Source organism: Simochromis diagramma, unplaced genomic scaffold (assembly GCF_900408965.1).
Source record: "Simochromis diagramma unplaced genomic scaffold, fSimDia1.1 OVJJ01000545.1, whole genome shotgun sequence".
Taxonomy (NCBI): Eukaryota; Metazoa; Chordata; class Actinopteri; order Cichliformes; family Cichlidae; genus Simochromis; species Simochromis diagramma.
The window spans coordinates 6,099,103-6,113,607 of NW_024387371.1; the positions used below are offsets into that span (position 1 = coordinate 6,099,103).

Sequence of the window (14,505 nt, forward strand, 5' to 3'; positions counted from 1 at the left end):
GCTCCCACAATCCGTACAGACAAGACGCCGCACACCGATAGTGTTTGGAGTGTGAGGCTAAATGTCAAGGGATGATGTAAATTCTCATGATTGCTTCCAGAAGTAGTTTATCACAATGCCAACGATGGCAAGACCAGTGTCTCATTGTCCTCGAAGAGCAGGACGGTAGCACTCCAGCACAAGTAGTAGACAGTGTTTGTGTTTCTGCAATCAGTAGCACTTTACAGCTTGGTCATATCATGATTACTGAGTAGTGGCAGTTTGATAACAGAGTTTTAAAGAAAATGATTAATACCCTGTGAATAATAAAGTAACCAGGAATTAGCAAAAGGGTATACCTGGCTAATATAGAAAGAAACTGATCTAACAGGGTGGTAAGGGGCCAGAAATAAAGACTGAACATCTAATCATGTCAAAAAAACATTTAAATAAAGTGTCGAAGCATACAAGTATAGCAGTATTTTTGAAACAACTACTAACTATAAAAATAATGCTAGTTAAAGATTGAGATTTGAATGTTTTGATATATCATGCCACAACCTTCAAAAACACATAAAAATCATATCAAAATCATCAGTCATATCATATCATATCATATCATATATGATATAATGTGGCTTTCTTTATATTCCAAACATCTGCTTTTTGTTAAAAAGTAATACTGCTGTATTTGTTTAGTGATGTAAGTTTTTGTTATTTTGTTACTTGTTTCTCATTCTTTTTACTTTCTGTGTAATAACCATAAATCAGAGCTGCGGAATGCTAGCTGTTGCTTTCTGTTAATATTAGTATTTTATACTAACATTGCTTTCTTATTATTACTTTGGTAATTCCATGGGTTAACCGAACTATTACCTCTTTATTATCAGTCCATCGCTATAGTATTTCAGTTCTATTACCAAGCTGTAGTGTCAAGTGTTGGCCAGAAATCTATAATAATATTTCTTCTCAGCGTCTGTTCTCTGCATCAAGGTTTCCAGCTGAGATTAGTCTGGGCTATATCCAAGCGTGTTACATGCAAACACGAGGGAGTGTATGGACCCGACCCAAGACTCAAATCAGAAATAGGGATGCCTGCCATAGTTGAGTTTGTATAAAAATTCTTTAAACATCCAGAGTAGTCTCAGGGCGACAGTAGTGCATCTTCCTTAGCCTTCTTTCCCCCTACACATCATTTGTTAAAATGAACCAATGCTAAATATGCCATTTACAAGAAATACGAGTAACTAGTGAGTTGTAAAGTTGTGTATACCACTAAATGTACGTATCACATCAATTAGTAAAACATATTTAATTCAGGAGTGTGTCTCCCTGTTGCCTTGCATTATATGCGGCACGCAGCCAGAAACAAACTCTAGTCATTCTGGGCTGTTGCCTGGACTCCCCACCCTAACTTGCTGCCTACTTGCTGAGGTGACTGATGAGCAGACTCACTGGTGTGTCAAATATGTGGGAAATAGTCAATCAGCTAGGCCGGTGTGACAAGCCTGTGTATTTCTGTGGTTTGGAAATGCTGTTTCAAAAAAGTGTGTGAAAGTCATGCTCTGTGCCAGACTGAGGATAAACATTTTATGGTTTTGGAATAGGAGAGTTACGCCTCTTCCTTCTCTGGAAGGTATGGTTAGATGCTAATTTTATCTATAGTTAGTTGACCCCAACCTGTGGGGTATTTATTGCGCTCTTGTACTACTAGGGCAGCTGTGCTCGAGTGTATTTCTGTCTGTCTGTAAATCTGTGTGTGTGCATTGTGTAGCTGATTTTTATTTTTTTTTTTTACATAAATGAGAAAAAGATGGGAAGAAAGGAAAAAGATTATGTTTTGGACTGCATAATTTATGGAGGAGATACTGTTGATGTGATTTAGTGTGTGGGTGCTCCATGAGCCACTGAACATGGAAAATGAGAAGGCAGAGGTGGCCATGATTAGAGGTGTGCCTTGTTGACTACTTTATGAGTGTATTCAGATGTGTGTGTACATGTGCACATCGATGGCTTCAACTTATAGTTGAACGGCCAAAGGTAAACATAGCAGGACACGCACAGTCTATCATCTTCATTGTCTGGGTAATAACTGTCAGTGTTGGTGTGTATTACCAGGAGAAGCTAAGTTGACTTTTCTCGTGCTTTGCTCAGTCATGCTGTGTGTGTGTTTGTATTTATGTGATTATGTGTGAGGTCCTCACCCCAGCTGATGTATCTGAGTGATCTCGGACATGTGTTAGGGGCCAAGATGAAGGGTCATCATATATAAACACATCCAGGGAAATAGAGTGTGAGAGAGCGTTGGGGCCCGTGGGACCACTTGACTAACACTCTCACCCATGAAATCATATAGTACCCAACATGTTTCTTCTGTTTGCCTCCATTCAGCTACTGGAAAAACTGATTATTTGGTCTTTGAATAACATCAACAGAACATGTCAGAAATAAAATTGCAAAGAGTCCACAGGATAACAGTGGCAGTAGACAAGAATAAGAATCAAAACGCCAGGGTTCATTTATCCATCTCCTTAAGCCGCTTAGTTCAATCAGGGCTGCAGCGGCAAAGCAGAGGATCCCAGACATCTATGTTCCCCACAACTTCTTCAATCTCCTCCTCGTTTTATGTTTTGGCTTGTCATCTATGATGATAGGTGTGGGAAGGGTACATGGAAAGCATATAGACTAACCAAGTACACAGATACGTGGCTTCAGGTTTTCTAGTCATGTATATATTTTCACCAACCCATAGATAATTCTGTTCTGCATTTTCATTACTAGTTTTTCCTTAGTGTTACATTTTAGTTTCCTATTCAGTTTAGTTTGAGTTAGTATCCAGAGTGTATTTGCTTGTTTCAGTTCTTATTGTTTAAAAAAATATTTAGCTTCAGTTTAGTTTCTGTTAGTTTAAAGAGTTTTTTCATTGTTATTCAAGTGGCACTTTTAGTGGCAATTTTGCATTTTTTACTGTCATTAGTAAAGAATAGTACAAAATATTAGTTCATTAGGGCTTTTTTCAGAAGTTTATTTTTCATTTTTATTTCAGTTAACTAAAGTGTTTTTCATACATAGATTTTTAGTTTAGTTGTATTTAACCAACCAGAACATTTTTGACACGGGAGAACCTGCTAAATAACACGGTGCTCTGGAGAATATGTTTATTAGAATATTATAATGTCTATTCAATTTGTATTCAAGTATATCTCTTTGTTTTGACTTTGAGAGAAGAATATGGTCAATCTGTTTAAGCCGGATCCTCTACTTGCACATTTTCATAGTCTGCAAAATGAATGTTGACACACTCTGAAATCCAGTGTGGATTTCTACGCTTCACAATCATTAGTGTTTAGTTATGCATTTCCATGAGGATTGTCTGCGTATTAGGCCATGCCTGGACAGCAGTCCAACTACAGCAGACCTGTTTACAGTGCTGGTTTGTTGTTCGTGATAGACATTTTAACAGCGTAGCATCCTTAGTATCAGTAGGAATGTAGATGCTAAGGATTATAGGCATCTCAAACTATTTTTTTTTCTTTGTCAAAAAGCAGAATCGGCTAGCAATTGTCCTACTTATGTCTATTTTTTTTCCCTTACTTTGTTTAACCAACCAAGGTGCAGTACAATCACTGAGCACAAATGCTCTTTTTTTATGCTACACACAGTTGCACACATTCACAGTTGGAGGCTTCCCAATGCAACTGCAGTTTGATCTCATGGCCAGCTAAGCAGCTTTAATCTGTTTTGTACAAAGTTGGATCATACTGATTGTCCCACACACTGCTCTCCTGCAGCTGTGCAAAGGCTAGTCAAAGCTCAGTTTGATGATCAATACATTAGGTGATTGCAGAGCATTTGTTACATTTATGGAAAAAAAATCAGTGAACATTACTTGTAATTGCCAACAACTAAACAAGAGCAACCAGCATGTATTATCTTTCAGTTTGGCTGTTGTGAGGAGAAATCATGTTGGAATTTTCATTCAGGGTGACATGCAGTACACTCTTACCACAGTTCTTTATGTTATGCCTCAAAGAATTTAATCACAGACATTTGCTTTTTTTTAAAGTAAGTAGCTTATCTTTATGTTTTTAATCTTTTTGTGGACAACAGCTCTCCCTGCTTAGTTAAAAAGCACAACAGTTCCATTCAATATTCACTGAAGCTCTTAGTTTGACCACTGAATTTGCTGGGAATCATGACTCTGTATTTACCCATTTACACTTGTCATTTTCTGTTATGTCTCATATAAAGATCAGACTCCCTTGATGCTTTGTATACTCAACATTCTGGCACAGTTTGTGTTTATGGAGGCGAATCACAGTGTGTCCGTGTTCGTGTAAAATCCCTATACCATACACAGGGATCAGAGAAGAAAGCCAGCGCCTTACTTCATGCAGGAATCCAATCCAAGTGTTTCTTTGAAGGGGGCTTGGTCTCAAATATGTTTAGTGTTACCTTGAGAACGTGAGCCCTGCAATGCAAGCAATGCCTGAAATTCGATTTGATCTGCATGGCCACCATCACTTGACCATGGCTGATGTCTGTCCTTCTCCCCCTCACTCTATCTGTGCCTGAGCCGCCGTTGAGCCCAGGGCTCCAATTAAACCCATGATGCCTGGCTCTGGTTGGTATGGTGACCAGACAGGGCAGAGAGAGAGCTGTGATTCCCAGGTGAAAGGTGGGATAGACTTTCTGATTCGCTCCAGCACCCAGATAGAGTTACAGCTCAATTTCAACCTCTCACCCTCATCGGTCTATCCTCATGACTAAAATAGGACCAAGGAATGGAAGGGAAAGGAAGAATAGCTTCTTCTTTTCCTACTCAGCTTTCCTGTCTGTCTCTCTTCCTTTACACACTCCTTTTTTTTATCACTCCCTCTTTTCAACCACCTCCAGCCCCCACCATAGCACTGTGCTGACGTTTTTTGTGACAGAAGGGACTCTGAGATGTGCTTTATAGCTTGGTCAGCTTGTAAAGCAGCACTTCTACGTCTGTAGTTCTGTCTCACTTTAAAAAGTTGAGTTTTTTGACCTCCCTGGCGCTTTATCCTTCTTTTTTTTCCAGTCGCGCTTACTGCTTGTACTTTGTTCTTTTACCTTTTTTGTGGACAAGGCAGGATTTGTGAATTAATCATAAGTGGTTCAATAACTGGCCTTAGCTGTGCTCCGTCACTGAGGGATCAATAGGGGAAGTTCAGTGGCACTGACTGCTCTGGAGGAGAGACAAGGCCCTCACGTCCAGGTGATCCATTAGCCTGGTCTGGCATTAGGCAAGATGTAGAAGAGAGCCTGCTCTCAGCCCATCCTGTATCTGTAGAGGCCTCTAGAGAGACATACAGTAACCCTAATTTCAAGGTCTTCTTGTGATGCCCATATTATCTGAAAAAATATGAATACAATATCTATTTCACAGTAGGAGGTGTTTTATACTCACAATCAAAACGAATAACTTAATATATCTTCATAAAACTGCTGCCAATACGCACAGACTTAAGCTCTCAATGTTTTACAGTTTGTTCTGGGTTTGAATCTCTACCTTTTGCTTCTTTTTTTTCTTTTCATGTTGTCGTTTATATTTTTCTGTTTAGGACAATCGCAGAAGTTTATATTGCTTGTTGAATGTGGTTTTAGGAGATTGACATGGAGAAATAAAAATCTTTGATCTTTCCCCCTAAATTGGGCTCTTAAAAATACATGACCACATCATTAAGTTGGTGTCTGAATCCCCCCCTGCTTCTCATATAATAGAAAGGAAGATTGTTGTTACTAATAATAAAAACCTGACCTTTTCTTGCTGCAGTCTAGTTCGACTTAGATTTAATTGCATTAGTATTTTCCTACCAGGGGAGAACATAAGCTGCTAAAACAGCAACTTTACCCCATGACATAAAATAAGGCTGTACGCAATTCCCTGCTGGCCATGCATTATTGAAAGTACAAAAGCATCCTCTTTACAAAGTGTCATAATAAGGCAGTGCTACAGGACTTAAGTTTACACTTGCACGATGCACACAGCATGTAGTTGTCAGCAGGAGCTGGGATGTAGAGAAACTTCATTCTGATGGCACCTTCATTTACAACGTACTGAGACACACCATGGATGATTTGTGAAGATTAGCGGAAAGCATGTGAGGTATGAATCATCGTCTCCGTAGTCGCTTTTTTCCAAGTAAGCATATGCATACAGTACTGACTAAAGACTGGAAATAGCATTCGCCACAAACATGATGTGGAAGCCTTTTGAGCATGCATTTGAAAGTCATCAACAGTCCAACCCAGTTAAACACATTATATGCACTCTCTCTCTCACAGGTACACACAAACATGCAGTGACAGTGTGCATTTCAAGTGAATAAAAAATGTCTTCACAGCCAAAACCTTACAAGCACTGAAATTCAGATTCCGTGTCACCTAAGCTGTACATCAAAGCTGCACATTAGTCGCTAATGCTATGTGTGTATGTGTTGACACAGAGAATGGAGAGGTGTAACCAGTGTATGACATGGCTATTTGTAAATAACATCCAAACCTCATCCACTGGCAGCAGCTGAGAGCTTTAACTCTGAGCAGTGATGGCAGCCTCCCTGAAATGTGCATGAAACCAGCTTAGTGCTATCAGTAAAGCATCACCGCCAATCACCAGCCACCCTCTCATTCCGCCGGGCTGCTGTGGACCAGATAAGAGCCACGCCACCCTCCTCCCCTACTGCTTCCATCCGCTTTATGTTGTCCCCCAACAATTCACCCACCCTCCCACAGCAATTCACCCTTATCCTCTTTACAAGGTCTTATAGGGACAGAGACACTGATGTGCAGCTACAACAGTAATTTATATTCTTTGTAAATTGTCTGTGATTTTTTCATTGAGATAAGTGTGGGGGAAACATCTGTTTTGTGCTGGAAGGCAGTGGGCCGGAGCTTGAGTTCTGTGGCAATCACCGGCAGTATAGATAGAGAGGAAGAGGGGAGGCACACGATCTGTCTCCCTATCCTGAATTACAACTCCAGGGGCCTAGCTACCCTCTCATTATTACTGTTGTATTTAGCTGAACACTGGGTAAATAAACATTGAGCTCCATCTGTACAGCCTTGGAGATCAGTATCTGACGCCATGTTTGGAAAACTTAACTTCCATCATTTACTTCAGTCTAATTCGTGTCAGCCATTGTTTTATACTCTTAAATCAGTTTTTTTTATTAAAAATATTTAGAATAAAATTCATATGTGTTTCAAAAAGTCTGCAGAGGTGAGAAAATAACACCCTAGGAAAAATAATAGATCATGAGATATGATTAAAAAGATGCATGACTTGTTCCAGCTGACTAACCCACCACACAGCCCTCATTGTCTTAATTATCAGAATGGTTTAGGGCTGGAGTCCCGAGCCACTCAGCAGTAAGGCATTACAGTGACCAGGTGCTAAGGCCTCATTGGCAGTCAAAGAGGAACGCGACCTGCGGCATCTCGACATACGCACACTAGCGGGGGAGTTGGAGGGTTTCAGAGCAGTACAGACGATGAATCTCAATCATGAGGCCATGGCAGATTTACATTTAAAGTAGTTTTAGTGTACGCCCCACTTCCTGATGCATTCGTTGGCAGGTCTGAAAGGAGCAGCTTATCTGCGAGTCATCAATTGCACGTGATGCGTCCAGATAGGGGCTCCTGACGCCAGCACCTTTCTGTTCACACATCTAGCTCAAAGATCATGTGCTGTCTAATAGAGCACCATTGCTTGCCATGTAATTACATTACATGCGAAAAAAACGCTGCAAAGTTTTGACAGCTCCAAGTGTGCGCATGTGCTCCCAATCGCATGTGTATGAACACGTGATTTATGTTTTAACTGTGATTGACAGAAACTGTAATGACAAGCATCAGTGTGTTATTGATGGTCTGTCACTCTTCGTGTTAATAATGTTATCCCCATATGGAGCAATGGGGTTACTGTGTGTTGTGCTTCTGTTCGAGTGCCCAGGGGCATATTTATCCCTCATATTTATTCTTAATAGGATTGGTTTTTGTGTAACACAAAATACAGGTGTGTATATGTGGATGTGTTTAGATGAGTAGTAGGTAGAAGTGTGGTTGTTGACACAGTGGGGTAAAGGCTGTGATGGCTGAAGGCTCCGATGGGTAATTGAGAACAGCAGGTGTCGCCTCCCTCCTGAGCCACTTCAGGCCCCAACCAGCTCACCCTCCGATCTTCAAAGCCTCTCCAGCCCAGCTCTTCTCTCCTCTCCAATGTCAGTCGAGCTTGCTAGGGAGAAAAACAGCATGTATTGCAGCATGGTATTAATCAAACCTAGAGCATCACAGGGAATGTGGCCGAGTGGGCTACGCCAGTTCACCAAGACTGAGATATTTCATTCTTGTAAGCCTTTTGACAAAAATACATTCAGAAAGAAGCATAACCTTTACTATTATAACCTGGACTACCAATTTAGTATTCTTGTCTTACACTTGAGCACACCTGCTACAATTGAGTAGTTTTAAGTCCAGTAAAAAAGTAATAACTTATACCATGTATTATGAATAATGTATGGCCTACATGTTGTGTCTTTTTTCATTTTAATCCAAGGCGATTCACCAGAGCTGTGGAGAACAGAAGAATCTCTTGTTCTCACTCAGATTTCGCTTTTTGTGTGCATGTAGCTTTTCCCTTTCTGTTTCTGTTTGTGCCGACAGGCCTTTAGACAGTAAAGCTGAGAATGTGAGCAGTTTTTTTTCTTCCTTACCTGCCTTTGGGCCCAGGTTTCCCTGCTTTGGCTTTGTTACCCATGCTGATCACGTCACCAGCCTCATAAAACCTCCACCCTCCCCTGACTTTTTCAAATCAACAGATCTGATTGAGTGAATGCCATTACCTGGGTAAATGAGTGATTCCTAAAGGACTGGACAAGGCCTAACACCACCCTGAGGGTGAAGCTTATTATCGCTGCAAACTCCAAAGAAGAGAGAGGCAGCTGTGGAGCTTGTGTGCACTTTTTTAGAAGCCTGTATTTCCATATTAATCTGCCACATTTAGGCATCTGAGACAGAGGGCCTCCTGTCACGCTTCTTTGATAACGGAGCAGTTAGCTTTTTCCCCTCATGTATAAATATGTGTAATTCTGATAAGATTAATTGAAGCGCCTAAGTATACAGTAGTAAAAGATGAGGGGGAGAGAGAGAGAGTGGGAGACAGCAGGAGGGAAAGGAGACACATTATGCCAAAGCATGCATTTTAGACTAGTTTTTGCCTAAGACCTACCCCAGAATGGGTGCCTAGCCTCTCTCTTCTGGGCCCTAAGTGCCTTGAATTGAAAATAGCATCTACCTAACAGTCCCTCAAAAATAGCTGAGCGAATAAGTTTTTGCGCCGAGCCGATAAATACGGCGTGGAGCCTCTGACACCGAAGCCTCACCCCAATTTCCAGTGCTCTGGAGGAGATCAGATAGCCCTGTGTCATTTGATTTTCTGCCTTATCTCATCCGCGCCCATCTTTTTGTCTCACGCAGAACTACATTTTAAGAAGCACACACTCCTTGTATCTTTTGAAGGACAAAACCCAGAATGATATTGAAGCGAATAATAGCATCAAACTTTTAGAGGGCCATTCCTTGTTTGATTGCTACCAAAAACAGGAATGGCATCTCAGATGAGCGTCCTTCAAGTGATATTTGGTATGCAGATCTGCAGGAGTACATGATGAGATTACAGCAATCTGCAAAGTTCTTAGCTCCAGAGTGCCATTTATGATCGCATCTCAACGATGGGTGACGTTATGGATGCTGTAAACTACAAAACAATTTATACTTTGTGTATATTGCATACAGCCATCGAGGAGTTCCACTTCTCAAGCTGACCAATAAACACGTCTGTTTAATAGTTGTTTTCTGCAAAGCATGCAAAGTACCGAACAAGACAGGGGAGTGAGTAAGGAGAAGACAATAGGAGAGAAGGAGGTGTGGGAGGGTGTAGGTGAGGGATCCTGAGACAGATGAAACAAGAGGGAGAGAGTGAGCAGGGAGCGAGGGAGGAGACAAAGACATTCCCTGGTGAACAGCTTGAGTTGACTGACGGCGAGAAGAGCAGGCTTCAGCGAGGGAAAGGGAGGAGGAAAGGGAGGAAGGGAGATCAGGAAGGAGTGAGCACATCAGTGTGTGAGTGGCGTCTCTCATTAGAAGGTGCTGTCAGGGGCCACAGAGGGGGGACTGCAGGGACCCCAGTTCCCCTCTTCTCCTCCCTCTTTACTGGCCCCTGAGATCCAGCAAGGAAAAATGATTGATGAGTGATACCAAGATAAACACACGCCCTGGCCCCTAAAGGCAGCCCTGCAAAATGATGCATGCAGCTTTATAAATAAATCTTGTGGAAAAAAATTTAACAATAAACAACAAAACAATGCAAAACAACCATTGGTTTTTCTTATTTTGTTTATTGCTACAGAAGCCACAAATCAACCCGACTTTTCCCCCCCTTCGCTTTGATGAGAGTTTTTCCTCTTTTTTGTGTTTCTAGTTTTACATATCTGTGCCTGTGTGTGTTGTGTGTGTTTTATGTGTGGAGCAATGAGCAAAACACTAACAAGGTTCACCAGCTGACTGGATGGTTAAGCCCCTTTCAGTTACACTGCCTCCTCAGCAGCCTGGGCAGGCGGCTTTCCCACTCATTCACTGTGAAGCAACAAACACTGATGCAAACCTGTTCTCATTTGGGAGAGCTCCAAATCATAGCAGCTGTGTGTGATGTGTTTATACTTGTATTACTTATGTTGCGGGGACCTAACCACATTTACATTAACTTTGTGGGGACTATCTCTGCTTCTGGGGATAAAATGCAAGTCCCCATACCACTAATCATTACAATTTCGACTGGACTCCTGGAAGACTTGGTTCAAGGTTGGGATAAGTTTAGGGTGAGGGGACGTTGCCAGGAAATGAATTTAAGTCAAAGCCATGTCCAGTGATGGAATCCCACCACTGCACTGTGGAGGTATGGACAAGTGTGTGGGAATCTGTGGAGAGTGAGCACTATGTATGGATTCATACTGATGATTCGTAACCACTGCACAATACACATAAATACTAATACATATACACATAACCATGTCTAACTGCTTCCTAATTGTTGAGAAAGTCATAAATGTTTTATGCTACACTTTCTGTTAATGTTTAACACTGAGCGGCAAATGCCTCTGTTACAAATCGAAATGGAAAGCCAGATTATCATCAAATAGTACATTATATCATTATGAGCCTACAGGCTGTGGTCTGGTGGAGGGAGAATGAATTATGAATGGAGTGTGAAGGAAGATCTTCTCTTTCCCCTAGGGACTTCCAACACCACAACTCATTTAAGTTGGATGAATGAGAGATAAGGAAGAAACCCACTCACCCCCCATGCTGCTTTCCTTACAAACTGGCCTTCATATAATTTACTCTGAGAGAAAGAGTGTCACTTTAACTCCTCACAGCACACACACTTCTCATTGGAAAAAATGTATGCTGAAGGGTGCTTTGTTCATTGTCAAATTGTGCATACCAATGCTGAAAAACACCATAAAGAAGTCTTGTCATCTAAGTCACTGGTGCATTTTCTGCCTGGCGTAGACTCATGTCAGGCTTCTTTGTACATCTCTAAAATGAGTCCCTGAGCTGTGCTGTAGCTTTGCCTAAAAATTCTTCTCATCTTATCTTATCTTTCTCTCTTTTGCTCTTCCTCTGTCTCTCCTGTCTCGACGGGTCCAGGCCGCAGAATGGGTCGATGATACTGTACAATAGGAAGAAGGTGAAGTACAGAAAGGATGGCTACTGCTGGAAGAAGAGGAAAGATGGGAAGACCACACGGGAGGATCACATGAAGTTGAAAGTGCAGGGAGTTGAGGTGAGTGGGCTGACAAGAGTTTGGATTTAGAGGGAGTAAATGGGAAGAGAGGTGGGATAGGGGTGGGCACGGGGGTGGCTACGGGGGTGGGTGTGGGGTGGGCGAGAGCCAGCCTTCATCCTGACACAGACAAACAGAGGTCTACAGTGAGCTCTCCCTTGGCTGTAATGGAGACAGCCACATGCTGCAGCCGGCTTGTGTCTCCAAGGAACTTCACCAAGAAACAATGCAGCACAACAATAGTTTTCCCTGGGAAGCCAGTCGAGTGGAACCGATTGTTTGTACCTTATTAAAGCTCTGGATGTTGCCTTTGCTCCAGAGAGCCTACATTAATCTTGCTGGCTCAAAGCAGTACTGTGAAACTAGTGTTCCCTCACCTCACTCCAAGTCACTACCCATACCAGCTGCTGCCATAAAAGCCTACTTGCGTCAGTGCCTGGCTCACCTAGCCTCTCAGTAGACTTAAGTTGGTGACAGTGTTGCTACCCTGGCTGATCTATTAGCAGTCATGTTAATGAGTCATGGCAAGACTCATCCAAAGACTCAAAGAAAGTTCCTCAGCATTTGATTATTGCTCAAGTTTTAGTTCTGGTCTCTTTCTCACATTGACCACAAGCAGTAATGCTAAAAGTACAGGAGCTGAGATCAATGATAAGGGTGGGAGATTCTGAGCTTTCTTATGTGAATGTGCTCTCATACACACACAAACCCAAGCACACAATTTACACATACATACACCTAACCGCACACCTCAGGGAGTGGTGCTGTGCATCTGTGTCACACTGTGTGACAAAGACAAAGCTCGGGCATTCTCCCAACAGGGGCTCTACTCTGTGTTTCTACTCCTCTAGATATTTGTCACTCCAAGAAAATGGCCTCTTCCCTCGCTTAGCCAGCTCAGTGTCATCTCTGGTCCTACAGTGGTCTGATAACCCATTGAGACTACACACATCAGTCCTTTTGAAGCATTAAATATGATTCCAGTTTGCGGCAGTTTTGGCTGTAAAGAAGGTTTAGTAAGCTAAACCTGTATTACTCTTTTTCAATTAATGTGTGAGTTCAGGCTATGTTTAGGCACTATTTTGTGTCTGAGCTCTGACTTTATCAGTAGCCACTGCATATATAAACCAGTACAGAGAGGAACTCAGAAATCCTTCGTCCCTTTGTGGTTTCGTTTCTTAGGGGGGAAAAATGCACAGCAGCCAAGTGACATCTGTCAGAGTTATATGGTGATAGGAAGGCAAAGTGCGTGCACTTCCACTGGATATAAAAACTAAGTTGACTGTAGAATCCCAAACTCGTAGAACACCTTTCATCATGCCTGTGTGGCACAATTCCTTACAGTCCAAAGACATGCAGGTTAACTGGTGATTGCAAATTGGCTGTAGGTGTGAATGTAAGAGTGAAGATTTGTCGCTCTGTATGTGGTACGCCGTGATGCACCTTTGACAGGTCTAGGGTTTAAGTCCCATCTCTTTCTCAATGATTACTAAGTGCAAATGATACTAAGCTCAAATAGTAGTTAAGAAAACTGAGGAATGGTGCCCTAACCCTAACCCTACTTTATATCTAAAGCAGAATATTTACTGCAAAGCAACAATTGATATTAGTTGAAAGTGAGCTTATGTCTTACTCTTTCCTGATGTCTGCTATATCATCTGTACCCATATCAGCATCCACTGAGGCAGTGCCTCCTCAGAATACTGTATTATATTTTCTATTTTCCAGCATCTATCCTGCTCAGTGCTTCAGAAAAGCAGCTGTTTTTTCTTTGGAATAACTTCCTCAATTGGAATATCACTGTCACAGCTCAACTCACTACAATTCTGAACTACAAAAAAACAAAAAAAAAATCCCAAAAGTTAAAACAGTTCTTCTTTATTAAATTCATTGCAGGCAGAATTAGTCAAACATGAATGGCAAGAGGTAAAGTCAGCAGGCTTTCTAATAGAGTACACAGTTAACAACTGCTTCTCAACTGCTTAACATAGAATACATATAACTTGGTTTTAAGACCAAGAACAATGAAAACGTTTATGGCATGTTGGATTCAGCAGTAACATTTCTGTCATTGTCCAAATAATACACAGTGATGGCTAAACACTGACAGAGATGTCAAGCATAGTGAGTATTTGGCAATCACATAATAACTATCAGTCACTGGGAGAAAAAGTAAGTATCTGATCAGTTGGTCAGTTGGTGAGTGGCTGTGAGAGGTAATTGTTAGGAGAAAATGGGCGCAAAAAAGTGTATGGTACTGCACCGAAAACCCCCTTTTGATCGCTTTGGCCGCTAGCAGATTGCTGTGGTCACCCATAGTTTGAATGGAAGATGTTGACTTGTTTGCAAGTACATGCCAACCACTTGTTGAATGGTAGTAAAACTGTGACGGCTTAATCACAAACCAAAAACACAGACCATTCCCCGTCCAAGTTCTGCCTTTTGAAACCTGTTGGTTTCTGCAGTAAGGCACAACTTTTATTTGGAAGCTGAATGTTCTCTGTTTCTAGTTTGAAATGCTCATTTCCAAGTTTCACTATTGCAAAGTCATTGGTTACCTGATATTTGCAAACAAATCAGTGTCTTCCTTGGAAACTACCAATGATCATGACAATCTGGTAGCACCGTCTTTGTGATTGATTTCTACAAGTGACAGC

At 41.6% G+C, this 14,505-nt stretch overlaps 1 protein-coding gene across 12 annotated transcripts in view; it reads left to right on the plus strand.

Moving 5' to 3' along the window:
- camta1a (calmodulin binding transcription activator 1a) overlaps positions 1-14,505 on the plus strand; it is a 277,539-nt gene that overhangs the window by 143,548 nt on the left and 119,486 nt on the right. For all 12 annotated transcript variants that reach the window (XM_040007840.1, XM_040007835.1, XM_040007836.1 and 9 more), the window contains one exon: positions 11,713-11,848. In XM_040007840.1, coding sequence (XP_039863774.1) covers positions 11,713-11,848 — 136 coding nt within the window. The remainder of the gene's footprint in view (positions 1-11,712; positions 11,849-14,505) is intronic.